Source organism: Anolis sagrei, chromosome 5, assembly GCF_037176765.1.
Source record: "Anolis sagrei isolate rAnoSag1 chromosome 5, rAnoSag1.mat, whole genome shotgun sequence".
Taxonomy (NCBI): domain Eukaryota; kingdom Metazoa; phylum Chordata; class Lepidosauria; order Squamata; family Dactyloidae; genus Anolis; species Anolis sagrei.
In genome coordinates, this window is record NC_090025.1 from 190,337,210 (window position 1) to 190,362,506 (window position 25,297).

The 25,297-nt window shown below is 41.5% G+C and overlaps 2 protein-coding genes across 3 annotated transcripts in view; one reads left to right on the plus strand and one right to left on the minus strand.

Annotated features, from left to right (window-relative positions):
- Nucleotides 1-5,869: 5,869 nt before the first annotated feature.
- On the minus strand, nucleotides 5,870-12,752 carry CGGBP1 (CGG triplet repeat binding protein 1). 2 transcript variants are annotated; one of them, XM_060776427.2, is made up of 3 exons: nucleotides 12,587-12,748; nucleotides 9,990-10,084; nucleotides 5,870-7,027 (listed from the first exon to the last, which is right to left on the minus strand). In XM_060776427.2, exons 2-3 carry the CDS (start codon nucleotides 10,061-10,063, stop codon nucleotides 6,514-6,516), a joined length of 588 nt encoding a protein of 195 aa, XP_060632410.2. In that variant the 5' UTR covers nucleotides 10,064-10,084; nucleotides 12,587-12,748; the 3' UTR covers nucleotides 5,870-6,513. The 2 variants fall into 2 exon arrangements, with proteins under 2 accessions (XP_060632410.2, XP_060632411.1); XM_060776428.2 differs by lacking the exon at nucleotides 9,990-10,084 and having other exon boundaries at nucleotides 12,587-12,752.
- A 462-nt stretch (nucleotides 12,753-13,214) lies between these two features.
- Nucleotides 13,215-25,297, plus strand: part of ZNF654 (zinc finger protein 654) — a 39,548-nt gene continuing 27,465 nt past the window's right edge. Inside the window, exon 1 of the mRNA XM_060776426.2 lies at nucleotides 13,215-13,407. Within this exon, the coding sequence (XP_060632409.2) occupies nucleotides 13,222-13,407 (186 nt within the window). The 5' untranslated portion in view covers nucleotides 13,215-13,221. The remainder of the gene's footprint in view (nucleotides 13,408-25,297) is intronic.

A 25,297-nucleotide genomic window follows, 5' to 3' on the forward strand; every position in this document is an offset into this window, starting at 1 on the left:
TTTGGAAGCAGTGATGAGTTGGCTGTCAGCGAGCAGACTAAAAGTGAATCCTGCTAAAACTGAGATACTTTGGCCTGGCCAGCCGCCAGAATTAACCCAGTCTCTGCCTGATTTTGATGGGGAAGCTTTGGGTCCATCTGCCACTGTTAAAAGCCTTGGGGTTGTGTTGGACTCATCGCAGACGATGGAGGCCCAGATCACTGCCATAAGTAAGCAGGCCTTTTTTCATCTTCGCCAGGCAAGGAAATTGGCATCCTATCTTTCGGTAGAAGCATTGGCAACAGTAATCCCCGCAACAGTCACCATGAGGTTGGACTATTGCAACGCCTTATATGCCGGACTTCCAAAGTCAACCACCCAGAAGATTCGGATGGTCCAAAATGCAGCGGCCAGGCTGCTAGCGGGATCATCTATAAGATCCCATATCACACCGATTCTGCAACAACTGCATTGGCTACCAATAGAACATCGGATCTCTTACAAGATACTGATCCTGACATTTAGAGCTCAAAATGGCCAAGGACCTTTATATCTTAGGGACCGCCTCATTCCTTTTCTCCATCAGTGGTCACCTCGATCCACCCAGGAAAATCTCCTCTACATACTGGGCCCTAGGGAGGCACACCTGGAAGCTACAACGCATAGAGCTTTTTCGACCTATGCTCCAATTCTGTGGAACTCATTGCCTCCATACATTAGAGCAATGTCGGAGTTGTGACCTTTTGTAAAGGCACTCAAGACTTGGCTGTTTGGTTGTGCATTGAAGTAATCAGATCTAATTTACCAAATAGTCACTGTTGAATGTTTTTATATTGTGTAAATGCTATTTTAGACTGTAAGTTGCTCGGAGCACCTTGGTGGAGAGAGACTAATTAAGAAATAAAGTGAAGTGATCGAGAACTGATGTGGTAGTAGTCGTCTTATGTGGGTAGCCAGCCTCTCCACTCCCAACATCCCTGTTGCCTCGGCACTATAAGAGTGTTTTGCAAGAGCAGTAGCTCTTGTTGCCGCATAGTTTCAAGGCAATGGTGTAGTAATGGTGAGGCCACAGACCATAGTTTTGTTCTTGAAGACCACTGGTGGTCTGCAAGAACCACTGCTCTATACAAATGTCAAAGTATATATGGACGTATATTTGTTGTGTTGTCGAAGGCTTTCATGGTTGGAATCACTGGGTTGCTGTGAGTTTTCCAGGCTGCATAACCATGTTCCAGAAGCATTCTCTACTGGAATTTCACCCAGATCTATGGTAGGCATCCTCAAAGGTTGTGAGGTCTGTTGGAAACTAGGCAAGTGGGGCTTGTATATCTGTGGAATGTCTAGGGTGGGAGAAAGAACTCTTGTCTGTTGGAAGCAAGTGTGAATGTGTGTGAGTTCTTTCTCCCACCTTGGACATTCCACAGATATATAATGTAAAGGTAAGGATTTTCCCTGATCATTTACATCATCTTTTGTTCCTGCTCCTTAATGTATGTTGGACAGACAAGCCAACAAATTAAACTCCGTATCATCGAACACAAGAGCAAAATTAGAAATCAGGCTGTCGATTCAAACCTATACAAACACTTTCATGGCATGAAACATAGTCCAGAATCACTTAGGGTCCTAGTTTTAGAGGTGGCTACATCATAAATATAGATTTATCTACTAGACTATTACAACGTGAAGCTTTTTGGATTTTCACTCTTCAAACTGTAAGGGTCTGAATGATTGTATTTCATTTCAGTGTTTCATGTGAGCAGGCACAGGCCCTTTAAAACAAGTTTTTCTCTTTTGAGTAACTTACTATTACAAACTGGAACACACCCACACTGACAGCTATATGGGGCCCCTTTAAAATACTCTTCATACACTATTACTTTCTCTTTATATACTGGAATCTCCACCTGCTTTCCTTGTGCTTGCCACAGAAATATACCCAACAAGCAGAGCACCTTGCAGGAGAAGTTATGTGAGTATTTTGATAATAGTTATATATGTTTTTTTTTACTTTTGATAATTGCATTCCTTACTATGTTTAGCCACTTAATGTGTTCCCTTTAGGTCCTCATCATTGTTTATCTTACTTGAAGAATTATACACTTTTAAAAAAACTTATCACTACCACCTGACGAAGACTGCACATAGTCAAAACCGGTTGTGGTTGACGAACTGTGATTTTGAAAAAGGATTTTTGCAAAAGGACTGATATACTGTGCTTGACAAACTCTGAGTTTGAAAAAAAAATGGACTGATAAACTGTGTGTTGCCGTGGTCAAACTTTACTCTAATCAAGAAGCTCTGGATTAAGACACTTGTAAAAAGATTCACAAACTGTGTATTGTTATTGACAAATTTATTTTCAAAATAACCTTAAAACAGATGTATATCTTGCTGTAGAATTCATTGTTTATACCATATAAGATAAATGATTTTTGGTTTAGAAAACTGTATGCTGTATAACTTATACTAGATTCCATTCGTTTAATACGTTGTTTCCATACGTTGAATGTTTATAGTCTTAGGGACCTTTTGCCTTTTGCATTTCAGGGAACCCTTGCTCTTTATTTTTTGTGTGGTGCTCATCTCCATTTCTAAGCCGAAGAGCCGGCGTTGTCCGTAGACACCTCCAAGGTCATGTACAGATATATAAACCTACTTGCAATTGTTTAATCAAGGTGGCCAATTGCAACATTCACACCTGCCTCAAGCAAACAAGAATTCTTTGTCCCACCTTGGACATTATTCCACAGATATATAAACTTGCCTAGTTTCCAACAGATCTCACAACATCTGAGGATGCCTGCCATAGATATGGCCGAAATGTCAGGAGGGAATGCTTCTGGAACATGGCCGTACAGCTTGGAAAACTCACAGCAACTCAGTATATTTGTTGGTTGAAACAGAGGGAAAGAAAAGGAACAAGGTAGACTGTCTGTTGCTAGGTGAAGTGGCCCTTTTGTCATGTTCCTGGGAAATAAAGGGAGCAAAATAGATTGCCTGCCACTAGGTGACATGTGAATGAGTGGAAGGAAGGGGAAGGGAAGTAAAGGAAGAAAGGATTGAAGGAAAGAAGGAAGGAAGGAAGGAAGAAAACGGAAAGGATGAAAGGAAAGGAAGGAAGATAAGGAGGAAGGAAGGAAGGTAGGAAGAAAAAAGAAAACGGAAGGAAGGAAGGAGGAACAAAGGAAAGAAGGAAGGAAGAAAAGGAGGGAGGGAGGAAGGAAGGAAGGCAAGGAGGGAGGAAGGAAAGGAGGAAGGAAGGAAGGAAGGAAGGGGGCAAAGGAAGAAAGGGAGGGGGGAAAGGAAGGAGGGAAGGGGAAGGGGAAAAGGAAGGGAAAAGGAAGGAAGGAACGAAAAAAGAAAAAGAAAGGAAGGAAGGAGAAAGAAAGGAAAGAAAGAAGAAAGGGAGGGAGGGAGGGAGGGAAGGAAGGAGAGGGCAAAGGAAGAGAGGGAGCGGGAAAAGGAAGGAGGGAAAGGAAAGGGGAAAATGTATGATGGAAAGTAAGGGAAAGAGGGATTAAGGGAAAGAGAAAGGAAGGGAAGAGAAGCAGGAGGGAAGGTGAGAGAAATGAAGAAAAGAAAGAAAGAGCCTTCCCCACTTGCCAGAGCGTTACCATGAAAACATGCTAAGGTCTGCCTTCTCAGAGGTGGAGAAAGGGGAAAGCAGGCAGACAAGTAGACAGTGGGCTTAAGCGGCTGAGGGGGGAAAGGGCCTGAGGCTGTTAGGCATTGTGGGAGTTGGAGTCCAATACACCTGGAGGGCCCAAGTTTGCCCATGCTGGCGTTATATAATCTATGTACCTTTCACAATGGCAACATGACACTTCTCTTCCAAGTACTCCTTGTTTTAAATGGTTTTATTTTGCAAATTTAATGTATTTTTTTAGAAAACCGAAAGACAATGAATACTCTACATGCATTAAACCAAATAAGAAAAGAAAAACCAAAGAAACTTTGCAGCAAATCCAAAGATGAAAGGTAAAGAGAGAGAGAGCACAATTATTCATTCAATGCGCGTCTATAAATAAATGGCAAATCATTATCACGTTATATTCCACTCAGTTAAAAAAGGAGTAGAAAGGAGACACAAAACTGGTTTGAATGCTTTCCTATCTAATTTTGCAAGGATTTTTTTAAAAAAGACACTTTGGAGGTTGGAAAACTTGGAATACCCTAAGCGACTTCCCAAATGAGCAAATGTTAATTTGCTTTCAAATGAGTTGGTTGGTTGAATTGGCCAGCTCCAATCCACCTTAATAATAAAGGTGGAAATCTGGAGTTCAGCAATTTCGTAAAGACTTCAGGATCCTTTCACTGTTCTGGCTTAATGGCATCGATGAAAAAAGTCTTCCATAATTCAGTTCCTCTGATTTCCGCATAGACCAACCATGACGGACATAATCTGGATTCAACCAAGTATTAATAGGTTTTTTCGGGCTATATGGCCTGTTCTAGAGGCATTCTCTCCTGACGTTTCGCCTGCATCTATGGCAAGCATCCTCTTGCCATAGATGCAGGCGAAACGTCAGGAGAGAATGCCTCTAGAACATGGCCATATAGCCCGAAAAACCCACAACAACTCAGTGATTCCAGCCATGAAAGCCTTCGACAATACAAGTATTAATAACTGCTTCTCTTATTCCTTCACCTTTAGTCTATATGATTTGAATGTCATGTCAATATCTACAAGTAGACTTATGTTCTGAATTTCTCATGTGATGCCCTTTGCTCGCATTCATACTCAAAGATGGCAAGCTATTTAACCGCAGCAGACTGAAAACCAAAACCAAGGTTACAACATGTTAGAGAGCTCCAATATGCTGATGACAACATCATCTGTGCGGATTCAGAAGACGACCTACAAGCCACTCTGAACACCTTCACAGAAGCATACGACTAGGATGCAGAGCAATGGCTTCAAACTACAGGACAGAGGATTCCACCTCAACATGAGGAAGAACTTCCTGACTGTGAGAGCTGTTCAGCAGTGGAACTCTCTGCCCCGGAGTGTGGTGGAAGTCCAAAGGAGGGTGACTAAAATTATCAAGGGTCTGGAGAACAAGCCCTATGAGGAGAGGCTTAAAGAGCTGAGCATGTTTAGCCTGAAGAAAAGGTTGAGAGGAGACATGAGGAGAGGAGACATGATGAGAAGGTCGAGAGGAGACATGAGAGAGGAGACATGATCGATATGTGAGGGGGAGTCATGGGGAGGAGGGGAGCAAGCTTGTTTTCTGCTGCCCTGGAGACTGGGATGCAATGGAACAATGGCTTAAAACTACAGGAAAGGAGATTCCACCTGAACATGAGAGCTGTTCATCAGTGGAATTCTCTGCCCTGGAGTGTGGTGGAAATCCAGAGGAGGGTGACCAAAATGATCAAGGGTCTGGAGAACAAGATCTATGAAGAGCGGCTTAAAGAGCTGAGCATGTTTAGCCTGAAGAAAAGGTTGAGAGGAGACATGGTGAGAAGAGAAGGTTGAGAGGAGACACATTCAATATGTGAGGGGGAGTCATGGGGAGGAGGGGAGCAAGCTTGTTTTCTGCTGCCCTGGAGACTAGGATGCAATGGAACAATGGCTTCAAACTACAGGAAAGGAGATTCCACCAGAACATTAGGAAGAACTTCCTGACTGTGAAAGCTGTTCAGCTGTGGAACTCTCTGCCCCGGAGTGTGGTGGAGGCTCCTTCTTTGAAGGCTTTGTGGCTTAAGCGGCTGAGGGGGAAAAGGAAAGGGGCTGAGGCTGTTAGGCATGGTGGGAGTTGTAGTCCAAAACACCTGGAGGGCCCAAGTTTGCCCTCACCTGTGCTAAAGCATGAGCATCTCGGTCAGTAACAGAAACGAGTCACCACTAGGATGAACATGAATAAAACAGAAGTTGAGACGCATATAATTAAAGGAACTAGATGTTTACTATTCATAAAAAGAAACCCATTATCCAAACTAGAAATGCATTCAGTTTAATTTATATTCTCACTTTCCAAAAAAATCCAAAAAGGAAATTGAGCCTACAAGATTAGCACAGCATTCCTAACTTATAAAGAAATGTAACATAATAGAGAAAATATATTGAGGTTTCGAGGATCTTCTAACTCTGTGAGGCGTACTTCAAGGGTCTAACGTTGACTTATATCCACTCTTAAGTCAAACTGAACACCACCAAGTCACAGAATCGAAAATTTACACCAAGAATATGAGAGTAATGTGGAAAGTATGTGTATACATTATATTGTTTGGTGTGAGTACGCTCCAGTTGTAGAAGGGTTCGGAGAATTGTTGTTCACTGTTCATTTAGTACGCTTCTGCACAAACTGAGCAATATGGCATCATTCTGCCATCCTTCTAACCACAGTTTTGAAGCAACGTTCGTGTAACACCAACTGTTTCTGAAACACCATCGCATTCTGCAACAGGTAGTCTTTTTTTTACAATACGGAAACCATGATGTAACACTGCAAGCGCATGAATATAAAAATAAACCACACCACGGTTATGCAACTGCAATACTCCACACCTAGAACCCAGGGCTGCTCCTCAGTGGTCTTCAGATTTGATCAGCTGATTTGTAAACCCATCAGGCAGGTAGGCCTTCCTGAGCTGCTCTGCCTTGGGGACGGAGTTCCCGTTCTTCACGTGGCGGGAGAGGAACGCTCGCACGGCAGGGTGGTCGGCCTTCTCAAGGGGAATGCTGGCCTCCAGAAACATTTTTACAAAGTCGTGGACGACGTTGGGTTTCTCTATTTGGGGCGCGCTGTTGCACTGCAGAGAGGCCGTCAGGGTCCTTGGCTTCTTCCGCACGGTTTGCTCCTCAAACTCCCCCTTGCGCTTGGTGTGAGTCTTGGATTTGAGGTGGTCGTTGATGGCAGACTTGCGGACGTGGTTCAAGACCACGTTGCAGAAAGTGCAATACAGCTTCCCCCCGTCTTCGTACAGTTCGCTGCCAAACTCCGTGACGCGGTCCTGAGGCGTCACGTACAAAGCAGTCTTGGAGCGGCTCCGAGAAGGAGGCGGCTTCACGTCAAACCGATCCATGGTTGTCTTCAGTAAGCTGATTTGTAGAGGGAGGAAAGTTGAGAGAGATGTATTACATATATATCCACCTTGTGCAGTCTCAAATTATAACAGAAGACTTTTTCAAGGCTCTGCTAAATCTGGGGGCTTTAATCCCAAAACTTCTTTTTTTTAGACTCCAGAATGTCAGACTATTGAATTGCTCTACTTTTCTGCAGCAACAGATAGAACACTCTGGCATTACTTCTGCCAACTATTTTCCTACCATGTACAGGCACATAAATCTATATAAATAAAAATGTAATGTTCGTTTGTGGGATTAACAGAACTCAAAAACCACTAGACGAATTGACACCAAATTTGGACACAATACACCTAACATGTTTAGCCTGAAGAACATGTATGTCCTTCACTCCTTGATATTAGGGAGTTGTAGTTGCTGGGATTTATAGTTCACCTACAATCAAAGAGCATTCTGAACCCCACCAATAATGGAATTGAACCAAACTTGGCACACACAGTTCTCCCATGACAAACAGAAAATACTGGGAGGGTTTGGTGGGCAGTGTCCTTTGGTTTTGGAGTTGTAGTTCACCTACATCCAGAGATCAATGCAGACTCAAACAATGATGGATCTATAAAGGTGTTGTACTCCATATAAGAAGTATCTATGAAACGGTGCTCTTTGAAATAACACATTTATTGAAGTAATTCAGTTTTAAGAATATTGGAATGGAACTAAGGTAGGAATGAACTACTGTACAATGCTAGATTGGTTTGGTTTTTTTTACATGTCCAGCTTGGGACCCAATGCGGCTTTCAAAGGCTAACACCCATTAACAAAAAGTTAAAACACAATCCAACATTTATCACCTTAAACATCACCATAAATGGTCCAGCATGCGGCGGCCAGGTTGCTAACAGGAGTGGCGCTCAGGGAGCTTTGTTTGCTACCAGGCACAATTCAAAGTGCTGGCTTTAGCCTATAAAGCCCTAAATGGTTCCGGCCCAGCTTACCTATTAGAATGTATTTCTCCCTATGAACCATCTTGGAGATTAAGCATCTGGGGAGGCCCTGCTCTCAGTCCCGCCTTCTTCGCAAGTGCAACTGGCAGGGATGATAGACAGGACCTTCTCAGTAGTGGCCCCTCGGCTGTGGAATTCCCTTCCTAGGGATATTAGATCAGCTCCCTCCCTCCTGACCTTCCACAGAAAATTGAAAACATGGCTTTTTGAACAAGCCTTTGGGAACCTAGTGCAATAGATAAACACAGAACTATGTGAAATCAAGTACTGGAACGGTTTAGACTATGTTTTTAGACAACAAGTCTAATAGTGACGGTAGTGGTTTTATTTGTTTTTAAAGGTTTTAATGTATGTATTTTATAATTCTGTTTTAAATGTATATTGTAATTTTTTACATTGTTTTAATGGCATCAAATAGCTGCCTATGTTGTAAACCCACCTTGAGTTGCCTTCGGGTTTGAGAAAGGCGGGGTAGAAGTATCACAAATAAAGTTTAGAAACTAAGTAAAAAAAATGCAGCATACACACTATAGAAAGATCTCTGCCATGGATATACTTACCTCTACAGTATAAAGAAACATACTATACTCTTCATATAGTATAATAAAGTACCGTATATACTCGAGTATAAACAGACCCAAAAATTAGCTGAGGCACCAAATTTTATTTTACCATAAAAAACTGGTAAAACGTATTGACTTGAGTATAAGCCGAGAGTGGGAAATGCGGCAGCTATAGTAAATTTAAAAATAAAAATAGATACATATAAAATTACATTAACTAAGACATCAGTAGGTTGAATGTTTTTGAAATTTTACATAAAACTGTAATTTAAGATAAGACTGTCCAACTCTGATTAAATAATTATTCTAACCTTCTTCAATGTAAATGTACTTACATATACTTCCAATAATAGTAGAGTAAAATTATAAATGTAATAATAATAAAGTGAAATAGCAAATGTCATAACAATAGTAGAGAAAAATAATATATGTATAAACAATAATAATAACAGAGTAAAATAATAAATAACCCTGACTCTTGTATAAGTTCAGGGGGACTTTTTCAGCCTGAAAAACTCAACTTATATCGGTGTTAGGGAAAACATCCCTCTTTGAATATCGAAAGATGACCTTTTCCGAGTCTGGCTTTACCAGCAGCACAAATTTTGTTATCGACCTATTGCTAGCAACACTGACCAAATATTGATTTGCAAATCTTATTCAGAAAAAAAATCTAAATCTTTTCAGAATGTGAATGCCAAGTCTGGCCTTTGGTTTGTCACAAAAATGGCCTTTTCAAGATGTATGTAGGTACTCCAATGGCATTTCTCAAAGTCTTTTCATGCAGGCAGCAAAAGGAACAAGTGGGTTGGTATAGGTATAGAGGCATTCTCTCCTGACGTTTCGCCTGCATCTATGGCAAGCATCCTCAGAGGTAGTGAGGTCTGTTGGAACTAGGAAAATGGGGTTTATATATCTGTGGAATGAGCAGGGTGGGACAAAGGACTCTTGCCTGCTGGAGCTAGGGGTGAATGTTGCAACTGACTATTTTGATTAGCATATAATGGCTTGACAGTGCCTAGAAAAAGGAACAAGGTTTCCCCCTCATGTTCACAGACAGGGACTGCAAGGCAATCATACATAAGAGATATGTTTCAGGTCCCTAGAAAGACAACTTTTTTGGGCTATTACTTCCCTTGTTCTTGATCAACCTTGCCAAATGTCTGAAACATGAAACCACCACAATACCGTATAAGCTACCCAAACAACATTCACCTACTACATTTCTGCATTCTGGAGACACTGAAATTTTATAGGAACTACCTCGAAAAACATTCTGAGCACCACGTCTGTGTCCCACAGAAAAGCCCCGAAAGCCCATAGCCCATCTTCAATATTTTTATCAAATTCCCCAGGCATAGCTCAAGGAAAAAGAAAACACAAAAAGCCGAAGAAACAGCCTTCTGTTACCTGTTACACTCCATCCAGGACTCCATGGGTGTGACGGGGAAAAGCTCAGGAATCCCACAGGAATCACCTTCCATTAAAGGCACAACATCTGCATTCTGCAAAAGAATTTGGAGAGATTGGGTGTTTGGGAAGTGGACATTCAAAGCTCATTTCTGGAATACAGATGTCGCACCCAGAATGGCTACTAGGATGTGGTTTCTGTGGGGTTTCTGAGTTTTCTCCTATTTCCTCGGGGTCCTGCATGACTGGGGAATTTGGTGAGGGTGGGTGTATGGGCAATGCATGTTCTGGGCTCTTTTGGGGGCAATGTGCATGGAATGGGTCCCAGAATATGATGATTGTTGTGTGATTTATGTGGCTTGCCTTATATGTCTTAATTTGGTGGATGTAACAATGTTTACTCTGTTCTGGATGGGTATTAAAGCATATTATTAAAGCATATTATAATGTTCATTCCTGAATGCACAGCAAGTTGAACTGTTAATACCGGATGATGGTATTTCTAAATCATATTAGGTAAATGCCAGATGGGAACAAAACATACTATTTGAAAGAGATAGTAATGACAGTAAAGACAGATTGCTCCGTCTTTCCATTTTTCTCTTTCAGCCTTTACGCCATCATTTTTATTCACTTTCCTATCACCATACATTAACAGTTTGCACACTTTCATGTCTAAAACAAAAAGGTCAAGCATCCTTTACCTAGGAATCTGAAATACTTCAAAATCCAAAAATGCTCACACAGGAAGATGGGAGAGCGACACCTTTGCTTTCTAATGCTTCGATGTACACAAACTTGGTGCTGTGCAAACACATTGTTAAAAAATGCAAGTTGAGCATCCCTTATCCAAAATACTTAGGACCAGAATTGTTCTGGATTTCAGGTTTTGAAATGCTTATCTTTGCATGCACGTACATAATGAGCTATCCTGGAGATGGGAGCCAAGTCTAAACATGAAATTAATTGGTTTCATCTAAATATTATATGCAAAGACTGAGAGAAATTTTATACAATTTTAAAAATAATATTGTGCATTGAATCAAATTTGTGTTTCTCTGCCAAGGAGATTTCTAAGTAGGAGAGGGTAAATGTTGAAAAGAAATAGCCAATTTTGAGAAGGTGATGGCATACATCTTTTTTTCATAAACACTAATTCAATGCTAATCAAGGTGGCCAACTGTAACATTGCCACTTGCCTCAAACAGACAAGTTATTTTTCCCACCCTGGACATTCCACACCCACTTGCCTAGTTTCCACAGATATATAAACCCAATTTTCCCAAGTTTCCAACACCCCTCAACCTCTGAGGATGCCTGCATAGATGCGGTTGAAATGTCAGGAGAGAATGCTTCTGGAACATGGCCATATAGCCCAGAAAACTCATATCAACCCACTCAATTTATTACCTTCCTGCTTTTTGCCCATTTCCAATGCATGTTTTGGCCATCTGATATTAAAAAAACATGTATGCTTTCACGTTTAAATTACTACTAAAGGTTGACTATCTAAAATGTTTGCGACCAGAAGTTTTAAACTGCACATATAGAGTAAATTTTACAGAATTTTGTGCACAAAACCCAGTTTGTATACATTACACTGAACTATCAGAAAGCAAAGGTGTCACTTTCTCAACCACTGGTGTGGACAATTTCAGAATCTGGAATATTTTGGAATTTGGGATAAGATATGTTCAATCTGTAACAATGTTTCTCCAACAGTGGGTTGCTCTGAGTTTTCCAGGCTGTATGGCCATGTTCCAGAAGCATTCTCTCCTGACGTTTCTCCAACATCTATGGCAGGCATCCTCAGAGGTTGTGAGATTTGTTGGAAATTAGAATGTAATATAACACAATACAGAATTATAACAATACCATATGATCTATATTAAATAGAATATTATTGCTTTAAATAATATATATATATATTAAGTATTACTATATATAATATAGAATATATTATATCACAATACAGAATTATAACAATACCATAATATGATCTATATTAAATAGAATATTATAACTTTATATAATATTATATATATTAAATATTACTATATAAAATATAGAATATAATATAACACAATATGTAATTTCAACAATACCATAATATGATCTATATTAAATAGAATATTATAACTTCATTATATATATATATATATATATATAATATTACTATATATAATAAAGAATATAACACAATATGTAATTATAACAATACAACAATAATTTAACACAATATGGAATTATAACAATACCATAATATGATCTATATTAAATAGATTATTATAACTTTACTCATGTTCTATTTTGAAATGGTCATATGACTGATCAAATAAATAAATATTATTATACCTTTATATAATTTTATATATATATATATATATATATATATATATATATATGACTATATATAATATAGAATATAATATACCACAATATGGAATTATAACAATACAATAATAATATAACACAATACAGAATTATAACAATACCATAATACAGCCTTATGTCCCTTCCCACTTTCCGTCCCCCCTCCCTGTTGCCATGGCGACCCCTTCCTTCGACCCCCCCCCCCCCCCCTTCCAAGGCCTCACCCTCACTGTTCCTCCAGCCAGCGCCGCGCTTGATCCCGGCCAAGGCTCCGCTGCGGCCTAGCTTGGCTCGACGCGTTTCCCCTCCTCAAGCCCCCCCGACAGAGAACAGCCTCTGCGGAGCCACCTTGCCAGACAGGCGGACTGGCGCGGTCTGAAGGGAAAGGGGGTTGTTTCTTCGAGGCGAAGAAGGCGGGGCGACGCCAGAGCCAATCACAAACACCGTACCAAGCGGGACATCCAATAGGAGACGAGGGAAAAGAGAACTCCGTTCTGTGTCGCTGACAGGGAAGAGATCGACACCCGTCTCCACCAATGACGTGGAAGGAGGAGGAGGAGATGTTTACTTTGAAGGATTGGAAATGTGGGCAGAGGCGGGCCTCTCACTGATCGACCCGGCTGCTGGCCAATCCATTGTGGGAACAGCCAGAAGCTCTATCCAATCGAGTGCCAGAGAGGCAGAGGCGGGGCTTTTGGTGATCGACCCGGCTGCTGCCCAATCGATTGTGGGAACAGGCAGAAGCTCTATCCAATCCAGGGCCGGAGAGGCGGGGCTGCAGCTTGAGCGGCAAGGAGGTGGACCAATCGGAAAGTAAGGAGGAGAGGTAAGGGGAGCGGCGCCGGAAACGGAAGCAGGGATGTCCATCCGGGAGCTGGAGCTCGGTGGGGACGCGCAGGGCGGCCGGAGCAGCATGGCGGAAGACGAGAGCGACCAGGAGTCGGAGCGGCTGGGCGAGGAGCTCGAGGCCTTGGCCGGGCCACGCCTCCCCGCCGGGTCGCCGCCCTCCGCCGGCAGCCAGCACTACTGCTACCGCTTCTGCCAGGTGAGCGGCCTCCCCCCGCCACACGCGCACTTGTCGCGCGACTGACCCGCTTTAGAGGCCGGCTGTCACTTGGGTGGTGCCATCCTGGCCCCACCTCACCTGTCAGGGCCTCAATCTCAGGGCCCAGTCTCTGGCCTGGAAGGAGGCAGCTCAAGTGGTGTCAAACCGCATCAAAACCCCAGTGCGGATGCTCCCTCACTTGTCATAGCCGGACTTCCCTGAATCTCTCTTCAAAATGGCCTGAGCAGATTATGCATTTCAACAAGGACTAAATGCAGTGTTTCTCAACCTTCCTTATACAGTTTCTCAACGTCATAATCCAGTTATTATTATTATTATTATTATTATAATCCAGTTCCTCATCTTGTGGTGAACCCCAACCTTAACATTATTTTTGTTGTATTGTCGAAGGCTTTCATGGCTGGAATCACTCAGTTCTTGTGGGTTTTTTCGGGCTATATGGCCATGTTCTAGAGGCATTTCTCCTGACGTTTCGCCTGCATCTATGGCAAGCATCCTATGCTTGCCATAGATGCAGGCGAAACGTCAGGAGAAATGCCTCTAGAACATGGCCATATAGCCCGAAAAAACCCACAAGAACTGAGGATTATTTTTGTTGCTACTTCGTTACTGTCATTTTGCTCCTGTTATGAATCGTAATGTAAATATCTGACATGCAGGATGGATTTTCATTCACTGGACCAAAATTTGCACAAATATCCAATACGCCCAAATTTGACCAAACCCTGCAACATTCCACTGGTCCTGTTTATCTTCGTGACCTATGAACCGACATGGGCCCTAAGATCTGCTGGGGAGGCCTTCCTCTCGCTTCCAACACAGTCACAAGTATGGTTGTTGGGGACGAGAGAGAGGGCCTTCTCGGTAGTGGCCCCCCAGGCTCTGGAATTCCCTTCCCAGGGAGATTAGGCTAGGCCCTACTCTATCTGCCTTCCGCAGGGACTTCAATACTTGGATGATCCCGTATGCATTTGATGATAGTTAGTCCCCTGTTCATGAATACCCAGTCCTAATTGATAGATTGATTGTATTCAGCTCTTTACCCCCAGCCCTGGTCCTATAGTCTGCTTTTTGCACAAGCCCATGCTCAGCTCTCACTAATTCGATTGTGTCCACTAAATTTCTGGTCACTGATTGTCAAGGTTTACTTTTTATACATTTTAATGATGCTTTTATGCCCTGCTGTTCTTAATTGTTTAATTGGACTGTGATACGTTATTATGTTTTAGTTAGTAAACTTTGTTGTTGTGTCAGGGCTTGGTTCCGAATGTAAACCGCCCCGGGCAGATGGTGGAGAGGTTTAAGAATAAAGTTATTTATTTATTTATTTATTTGCTTTATTTCTATACCGCATTTTTCAGCCCAAAAATTTTATGTTTATGTTTATATTATGTTTATGTTTACTGTGGCATTGAATTATTGCCAAATTGGAAGCCACTCCGATTCCACTTTGGGGTGGAAATAGAGCGGGATAAAAATGCAGTAAATAAATAAAATAAATGCTCACATGCAATTATTTATTTTATTTGTCGTGTCAGGGCAACCAGTCAATTATATTACATTTCTAACAGAACAAAGCAAACAAACAGAGAAAATACAAAATGTGTGAGTTTGGTAGTTGACCAGGACTTGGAGTGCTTCTGGTGTTGCTGCAAGAAGGTCATCCATTGTGCATGTGGCAGGGCTCAGGGTGCATTGCAGCAGGTGGTCAGTGGTTTGCTCCTCTCCACACTTGCATGTCGTGGATTCCACTTTGTGGCCCCATTTCTTGAGGTTGGCTCTGCATCTCGTGGTGCCAGAGCTCAGTCTGTTCAGCGCCTTCCAAGTCGCCCAGTTTTCGGTGTGCCCAGGGGAGAGTCTTTCATTTGGTATCAGCCATTGGTTGAGGTTCTGGGTTTGAGCCTGCCACTTTTAGACTCTCACTTGCTGAGGTGTTCCAGCGAGTGTCTCTGTAGATCTTAAAAAACTATTTCTAGATTTAAGTTGTTGACGTGCTGGCTGATACCCAAATGGGATGAGCTGGAGATGTCTCTGCTTTGGTCCTTTCACTATTGGCTGCTACTTCCCGGCGGATGTCAGGTGGTGCAATACCAGCTAAGCAGTGTAATTTCTCCAGTGGTGTAGGGCACAGGCACCCCGTGATAATGCGACATGTCTCATTAAGAGCCACGTCCACTGTTTTAGTGCGGTGAGATGTGTTCCACACTGGGCATGCGTACTCAGCAGCAGAGTAGCATAGCGCAAGGGCAAATGTCTTCACTGTGTCTGGCTGTGATCCCCAGGTTGTGCCAGTCACCTCTCGTATGATATTGTTTCTAGCACCCACTTTTTGCTCGATGTTCAGGCAGTGCTTCTTGTAGGTAAGAGCACGGTCCAGAGTGACTCCCAGGTATTTGGGTGTGCTGCAATGCTCCAATGGGATTCCTTCCCAGGTAATCCTCAGAGCTCAGGATGCTTGTCTGTTCTTAACAACATGCAATCTATCTATCTAACATGCAATCTATCTATCTATCTATAATTTCTCTGTTCGTTTTGAGTAACATTGTAACTCAAAATCCACTGGACGAATTGCTGCCAAATTTGGCCACAATACACCTACTAACCCAAGGAATGACCATCACTCAAAAAATTGATTTTGCCATTTGGGAGTTGTAGTTGCTGTGACTCCCATGACCAACAGAAAATACTGAAAGGGTTTGGTGGGCGTTGACCTTGAGTTTTGGAGTTATAGTTCACCTACATTTAGAGAGCACTGTGGGTCTAGAACGAAGGGTCTAGATCAAACTTGGCAGAAATTCTCCATTTGCCCACATATGAACACAGATGGAGTTTGGGGAAAATAGACCTTGACATTTCGGAGTTGCAGTTACTGGCATTTAGAGTTCACCTACAATCAAAGAGCATTCTGAACCCCGCCAATGATAGAATTGAGCCAAACGTCCCACATAGAACCATACTGTGTTTCTGATGGTCTTTGGTGACCCCTCTGACACCCCCTCGTGACCCCCCAGAAGTCCCAACCCCCAGGTTGAGAAACACTGTTTTAAAGTATCCTACTTTTTCTCCTCTCCTTCTTCTCTTCTGGGATAAGGAAAGCGTCATTTGGAGAGATATACTGTATTTCTTCTAAGTTGTGGCTGTGTTACCATATATATACATAGAATTTTATCCCTGTTGGTGGCAATGAAATGAGTTCTGCTCAATATGCTCAAATGTGAACACTTGTGGAGTTTGGGGGAAATAGACCTTGACATTTGGGAGTTGTAGTTGCTGGGATTTATAGTTCACTTACAATCAAAGAGCATTCTGAACCCCACCAACGATAGGATTGGGTCAAATGTCCCACACAAGACCCCATGCTCAACAAAAATACTGTGTTTTCTTATGGTCTTTAGCAACCTCTCTGACATCCCCCTTGCGACCTCCAAGGGGTCCCAACCTCCAGCTTGAGAAATACTGGTCTAATGTAAGATGTGAGAGGAAGTCACAGGGAGGAGGGAGCAAGCTTGTTTTCTGCTTTCCTGGAGACTAGGACACGGAACAATGGCTTCAAACTACAAGAAAGGAGATTCCATCTGAACATGAGGAAGAACTTCCTGACTGTGAGAGCCGTTCAACAGTGGAACTCTCTGCTCTGGAGTGTGGTGGAGGCTCCTTCTTTGGAAGCTTTGAAACAGAGGCTGGATGGCCATCTGTCAGGGGTGCTTTGAATGCAATATTCCTGCTTCTTGGCAGGGGGTTGGACTGGATGGTCCATGAGGTCCCTTCCACCTCAATGATTCTATGTTACACTTGGATGGAAAGAAATGGGAATGCACTTTATATTATATACAACACTAGCCAGCCCCTGCCACGCGTTGCTGTGTCCCAGTCTGGTGATCTGACAAAGTAATGAGGAAGTGTTGCTTCGAATATATGTAATGTCTTGATGCTTGTGGGTAAACAGTATTTCTTGTTGTTTCTTTGTCAGTGTTGATGTGGAGATTGTCTGGTTTGCCTACTCTGGAACAGGCAACTTATTATTGTCCTTCTTTAGGGGTCCCTTTCAAATCTATGATACTATATCTGTCATGTGCATGTGAATTATATCTATCTATTTATGTCTATGGCTGGATGGCTCTTTGTCAGGAGTGCTTTGATTACTTTTTGTTGTCCTGGTGAAGGGAGTTGGACTGGATGGCCGTAAGGCAGCATTTCTCAACCTGGGAGGCGGGACCCCTGGGGGGTTGCAAGGAAGTGTCAGAAGGGTCACTAAAGACCACCAGGAAACACAGTATTTTCTGTTAGTCATTGGGGTTCTGTGTGGGAAGTTTGGCCCAATTCTATCATTTGCGGGGTTTAAAATGCTCTTTGATTGTAGGTGAACTATAAATGCCAGTAACTGCAACTCCCAAATGTCAAGGTCTATTTTCACCAAACCCTATCTGTGTTCATATTTGGGGAAATTGAGTATTGGTGCCAAGTTTGGTCTAGATCCGGTGAGCCTGTGGTGTTTTGAAAGTCCTTTTGGCTGCGAGAAATTGTGGGATGGTATCTGTGTCTCTGCAGTGTAGAAGGAAAGTCAGGGAGCACAGTAGATGTGCATTCCTGGCCCTAGTTTTTCCAATTTCTGCGTGTCTTGGAACAGTTTCTCCCCGTAGAGATGTTCAGTGTATTGTCGAAGGCTTTCACAGCTGGAACCACTGGGTTGTTGTAGGTTTTTACAACAACCCAACTTCCTGACTGTAAGAGCCATTCAGCAGTGGAACTTTCTGCCTTGAAGTCTGGTGGAAGCTCTTTCCTTGGAAGCTTTTAAACAGAGGCTGGATGGCCATCTGTTACTCTGAATGAACTTTTCCTGCATGGCAGGGGGTTGGACTAGATGGCCCACGGGGTGTCCTCCGTTATTCTATGATTCATGATTCCTCTTTTTCTCTGTTTTTATTGCTCCCATTATTTTTATTCTCTACCTGTTTTTTTTAATTCAGGCAGCTGACTGTGACTGAGACCCATTGAGTTTGCACTCCAACAACCTTCAATGTGCTTATCGCCATTCAGTGCTTCACAAACTTTGGTCCTCTCGGTGTGCTTTGGACTTCAGCTCCCAGAAACCACAGACAGCTTGTCCAGTGATCAGGATTTGTGGGAACTGAAGTCCCAAACTCCTTGAGGAATAAAGTATGGGAACCACATAACTAATGCTTTCGGCCTGGGATTCAGAGAGAGAGAGAGAGAGAGAGAGTGAGAGAGAGAGAGAGAGAGAGGGATTCACACTACCCAGCTATACAAATATAGCTTTATGATTTCACCTTAACAGCCACAGTTCTATCTCCCCGAGTCGCCTTTGGGCTGACAGGGGTGGTATATAAATATGGTACATAAATAAATATCTCACATAGGACTGGGATATGTATAGTTTAGGGAAGGGTACTGGAGATCCAACCTGGTGTTGTGTTTTGAGTGTGTGACTACAACTCTGGAGGCCAGGATTCAGATCCCTGCTCCCTTATGGAAACCCACTGGGTGACTTAGAGTTAGTCACAACTCTCAGCTTCGGAAAACCCTTGATGGGTTCACCTGAGGTCACCATAAATCAGAAATGACTTCAAGGTACACAACTAGAACAACTTGGAATTCTCAGCTAGAGAGATCTAGTGGCTTTCCAAACTGCAAACCCCAGGATTCTGTGTGAAGCCATCATAGCAACTAAAAATTTGAATCACAATGCTGTATTTGTGTAGCGTGAAAGAGTCAACAGAGAAAGTGGCAGTGGGCAGGGGATGGGCTGTCTGTGAAGTCTTGGTAGTCCTGTCACTGGGGACATCTACACCATAGATTGAATACAATTTGACAACACTTTTATCTGCCATGGCTCAATGCTATGGCATCTTCTCTGTCAAAGAGTGTTGCTGCCTCACCAAACTACAACTCTTAGATTCCACAGCAGTTAAAGTGAGTTGTGGGAGGTTTTTCTCAGGAAGTTTTTAAACATAAACTGTATGGCCATTCGTTAGGAGTGCTTTGATTGTGTTTTTCTGCATGACAGAATGGGGTTAACCTGGGTAGTCTTTGGGATCTCATGAAACTCTAGACCAGGGGTCCTCAAACTAAGGCCCTCCAAGGTAATTTACCCGGCCCTTGCCCAGGGTTAACCTAAGTCTGAAACGAGTCTGAAAGCACAAAACAACAACAACAACAACAATCCTTATCTCATCATCCAAAAGCAGGCCCACACTTCCCATTGAAATACTAGTAACTTTATATTTGTTAATATTGTTCTTCATTTTAATTATTGTATTGTTTTGAAGTATTTTTCTGCACTACAAATAAGATATGTGCAGTGTGCATAGGAATTCAGTCATGTTTTTTCAAATAATAATCCAGCCCTCCAACAGTTTGAGGGACTGTGACCTGGCCCTCCATTTAAAAAGTTTGAGGACCCCTGCTCTAGACCTTATATGAAAATGTAATCTGGCTTTTGGGATCAAAAGCTCTCTTTTAGCTCTTGTAGTTTGATTCCTAGATAGGAGAACGTGGCTCATAGTGGTAACTAGTCTATGATCATGAATTTGTTTTATGATCAAATCGTTGTCCTTTTTCTGCCAATTGAGTTGCAATTTGAGAACTTGACCTGAACTATTCTTTGTGAAGGTTGTTGTACTGAAGCATTGAAAAGTGTGTGACTGTTTGTTCTTTGTTTATTGACATGTTGCTGTTACTTGATTCTGAATATTTAGCATTTTTATGCTTGTTTCTTTTTGCTTAACAAAGTGAACTATGTCTTATGCTTGAAAGTAGGTCTCATGAGAGTCCATGAAGGCAAATATGTGTTTGTGCACTTTAGGAAAGAGAATTATATAACTAGAATAAAGAATGAAGGACATATCAGCTGGAAGCATGTTGCTTTCCTTTCATTTTGATTTCTAAAAATGATTTTAATATGTTATATTTGATATATATATTTGATATATCCTGCTTCCATGTTGTGGTATAAATTCATCTTTGTTTCTGTATTATGAAAGGGGTAGCAATACCAATCTGCCCTACAGTCCTGCACAAAAGACCACCAATATGATATATAGAAAACTGTCTAAAGCTGTTATTGTTCCTTTTTTTTAGTGTTGTGGCTGCATTATTTGCATTTTTATACTTTGCTTCCGAATTGACAAGTAGTCTTTTGTCTTTGTTGAATCGCACTTCATTATTCCTGCATGTCCTTTAAATTATTTAAGTGGTAATTCTATCTTCATTTACCTAGAAATAAGCACCATTAAACTAAATTGGACTGACTTCTGGGAAGATAAATAGTATTGCATTGTTTTGTAATTTCAGCAAGAACAAAGCCATAATTTTATGTGTTCTGTTCATTGCCTATTCCTTGTACAGACAGATCATAATTTATATTGGCCTGTTTTATTTCAAATTTTTGACAGAAACCAGAGCAGGGAATATGAAAATGGAAAGATGGGAGGAAGGTAAAAGATGGGAGAATCTGCAAGGGTATGGAAGGTAGAAGGAGGGCAATAGCTACTGGCAAATCTCAAAAGAGCGAGCAGAAAGTAGAGCAAAAGGAATGAATACAAGGATGCTGCAGCGAGAATGGAGAGGAAACGAGGCAGAGGAGAGATAAAGAGAAGAGGGAGATGCTGAAAAAGAGATAGAAGACAAGCAGAGAAAAGAAATGGAAAGAGGGATGCAGAATGGGATGTGGGATCGCTGGATATGGAGGTGAGAGTAAGGGTTTAGGGCTGGCTCTACATTGTAGAATTAATGCAGTTTGACACCACTTTCCATGGCTTGTTGATATGGACTCTTAGGGACTGTCATTTGACATGGTCTTTCACCTTCTCTGCAAAAGAGTGCAGGTGCCACACCAGACTATACATTCCAGGATCCCATAGCATTGAATCTTGGCAGGTCAAATGGTGCCAAACTGCATTAATTCTGCAGTGTAGATGCATCCCAGAAGAAGATTGTGGGATCTAACTTTGTAGCTGATTGAGGCCCATTACAATACATCCCTCATCTGTCTCGATACCCTATAGAACTGGTTACCCCATTTGAGTCTGTATGGATTTAGATCTCAAATTCAAGAATGCAATCCTGACAGAAATCCTGGCATAAATTGTATATTAAATTTCTGGCTTGAGCTAACTTCTAAGTTGATCTGTGAAGTTGTAGAGTGTGACAAAGCATGGATGTACTAAGTTTAAAGATTCAGCAGAGAATGCAAGCTGTTTATGGTGATTGTGTTAATGTGAATACTATGTGTTGTTGGGAGAGTAAGTTTAAAGATGTTGAGGTGGGAACATCTGACTTGTGTGACAAACAAAGAGTTGGATGTCTTGTGACAGCAACCACAAGGAAAAGGTGACAGATTGATTCAGGACGATCGCCGTATCACTCAGAGAGAGGGTTGAATGAAAGGTAAAGCCTCCGCCTTCATAACTCCTCAACAGATGGCAGTACTGGTATGCGGCAGGTACTGGCTTGTTCAGTAGACTCTCCTCTAGAATTCCATTTTGGCAGAAAGCCTTAGCATTGAACGGTTGTGTTGTTAAAGTGCAAAGTATGGGACCCTGTGCAGATGGTCTGTCAATGCGACTTAAGCAATGTGCAGTCATTGAATTCTTGACATCAGAAGGTGTCACCCCAAAGGAGATTCAGCAGAGAATGCAAGCTGTTTATGGTGATTGTGTTGATGTGAGTACTATGTGTTGTTGGGCGAGTAAGTTTAAAGATGTTGAGGTGGGAACATCTGACTTGGGTGACAAACAAAGAGTTGGACGTCTTGTGACAGCAACCACAAGGAAAAGGTGACAGATTGATTCAGGACGATCGCCGTATCACTCAGAGAGAGGGTTGAATGAAAAGTAAAGCCTCCGCCTTCGTAACTCCTCAACAGATGGCAGGACTGGTATGCGGCAGGTACTGGCTTGTTCAGTAGACTCTCCTCTACAGTTCAATTTTGGCAGGAAGCCTTAGTATTGAACGGTTGTGTTGTTAAAGTGCAAAGTATGGGACCCTGTGCAGATGGTCAGTCAATGCAACTTAAGCAACGTGCAGTCATTGAATTCTTGACATCAGAAGGTGTCACCCCAAAGGAGATTCAGCAGAGAATGCAAGCTGTTTATGGTGATTGTGTTGATGTACTATGTGTTGTTGGGCGAGTAAGTTTAAAGGTGTTGAGGTGGGAACATCTGACTTGTGTGACAAACAAAGAGTTGGATGTCCTGCGACAGCAACCACCAAGTTTCACAAGGAAAAGGTGACAGATTGATTCAGGATGATCGTCGTATCACTCAGAGAAATTTCAGGCATAATCGGCATTTCACAAGAACGTGTGCATCAAATTATTGCTTTGCTTGGCTATTGGAAGATCTGTGCACAATGGGTACCCCAGGATGCTGACGCCTGAAATAAAGTGCACAGACTTGAAACATCAGAGACTGGATCTTACCACCATACGGCATACTCCATTCAGTCCAGATTTAGCACCGTCTGACTTCCATCTATTCCCGATAATGAAAGAAGATCTGCGGGGACATCATTATGCTTCTGATGAAGATGTTGAGAAAACTGTGAGATGCTGGTTCGGAAACAGAGTGTCGACTTCTTTTGTGATGACTTCAGAAAACTTGTTCATAGTTGGCAGATATATATCCAATTGTCTGGTGATTATGTGGAAAAGTGAATAGTGGTAGTTAAAGATTACATTCTAAGGATTATTTCTGCGTTTTATTTATTAAAATATTCCCATTCAAACCCAAGTAACGAAGAAGGAGACATTACTTTTCATCCAACCCTCAAATGTTAATTAGTGAAAATCTAATTTGAATGCTAAATTTAAGATCTAAATAAAAGTTTACTGATAACGCTTATACTTTTCTTCAAAATCAAAGGGTCTGCTAGCTGAAATTTCTTAAAATGGCTTTCTTTACTTCATATCTTTCTGTTGAATCTGGCCTTTCAATTGCTGTGTTCTTTGCTATTTTCATCATACAGTATTTCCTTTGCTGTGTACTTAAGTTTTCTTTCCTTTGGTATGAGGGAGCTTACATATGGAAGGACTTTGGTGTTTTGTTTAGAGAGTGTTGCAAGTTGTACACTCGATATATGTAATTATGTGTGTTTAGTAGTTCTTGAATCATTTAAAGGAAAAAGAAAAGCATGAAGGTTTATTTTTCAGCTTGTGCAATTTCCCAGGAGGGAGTGATGAATACAAAACAATAAATTGGACATATTTCAGTAGCACATAGTAGGTGTGTATTTGATAAAGGGATGTGGCTATGTGCACGTCGTGAATGAAGTCTGAATGTCATATGCATGTACTGACATGAAGTGGCTTGCAGGAGACGCCAAAATATATATTTTCCTTAATTGAACTGATACCTTAAATTTAAAAGGAAAGTTTGCATTGGTGCAAGAGAATAACACAACAAACGGATAATAATTCAGCAGCTTATTGTCGAAGGCTTTCATGGCCTTGTTGTGAGTTTACCGAACCATATGGCCATGTTTCAGAAGCATTCTCTCCTGACGTTTCGCCTGCATCTCTGGCAGGCATCCTCAGAGGTTGTGAAGTCTCACAACCTCTGAGGATGCCTGCCATAGATGCAGGAACGTGGCCATACAGCTTGGAAAACTTACAACAACCCATTTCAGCAGTTATTTGTGAATTGTTTTGAGTTGTCTTCAATTGGTTATTATGCAAGCAACTCATATTCTAAACTCTCATACTAGTTTCGCAATCGGATGTTGAAAGACAAATGTGTTCGTAGATAAAGGATATTCGTACAGCTCTTAAGATAGAAGCCGATTGGGTATCATGAGCATAGATAGATCTGTACGTTGTAAAACTCTGTCTTCAAATAATGTAAACATATTCTTATTGTAAGCAGTTTCATATAGGATCACTTCTATTTGCATGGCTTGTCTTCTACATTTGAGGTATGTCTTCTATGAATTGTTAAGTTAACTATTTGGAAGTTAATGTTGTATTCTTTGAATTAAGTTTTATTTCAACATTCATTTTTTATTGACGTTGACTGCACATATTTGTGCATGCAGCCATTGTAAACCTATCAGCTGTGTATAAGACTGTGGCTGTCCGGATTTCGGAATTGGCCATGCTAAAAGAAATAGGACTTCCTGTGACTGTCTTGCATGACTTCTTTCCCAGTAGGTCTTAGATAAGTTTAAAAGATAAATTCGTAAGTTAAGCGAACATTCAAAATCAACAGTCTTTATTAATTGTATTGTAGTATTTCTTGACTCGTCATTGCTATTTCAAAGTATTATTTTTCCTCATAACAAAAGCACTTGTTATATTTTTGTGGACAAAGATATTACAATCAGTCCTCTACATTCCCTGAGGGTTGGGACACAGGGCAACTGTGAAAGTGAAAATCAGTGAATTAAAAATGCTATTTTTTAATTCAAGAGAACATCTCTAGGAGTTTCTAGATTTTTGAGCATGAACTCATGGTCAGTCTCCACTAGAAGCTGGAGGACAGTGTCCTCTCTAGAAATCTCTTGGTCTTTAGCGTGACTGGAGGAAGTTGTCCATACAATTGCACAGGAGGGCCTACAGATTCCAAGAGAGAACATCTTAAATTGAATCCACGAATAAACAAATCTGAAAGAGGCAAAACCACAAATGTGCAGAGATAACTGTATTGCAGAAACATTTTATTGTCATTTTATCTTAAATCCAGCCATATATTAAAACTTTTTGTTGAAATAATTTTCATGTATTTTATTTTGATGCTGCATAATTATATATATTATGACAGTATATAGTCATTTGTACCAGAAGTTTTCTATGCAGATCTGATTCTCAGCTCAAAGTCTCTTCTTACTTATTTATATCTATCATATGTGGAAGATA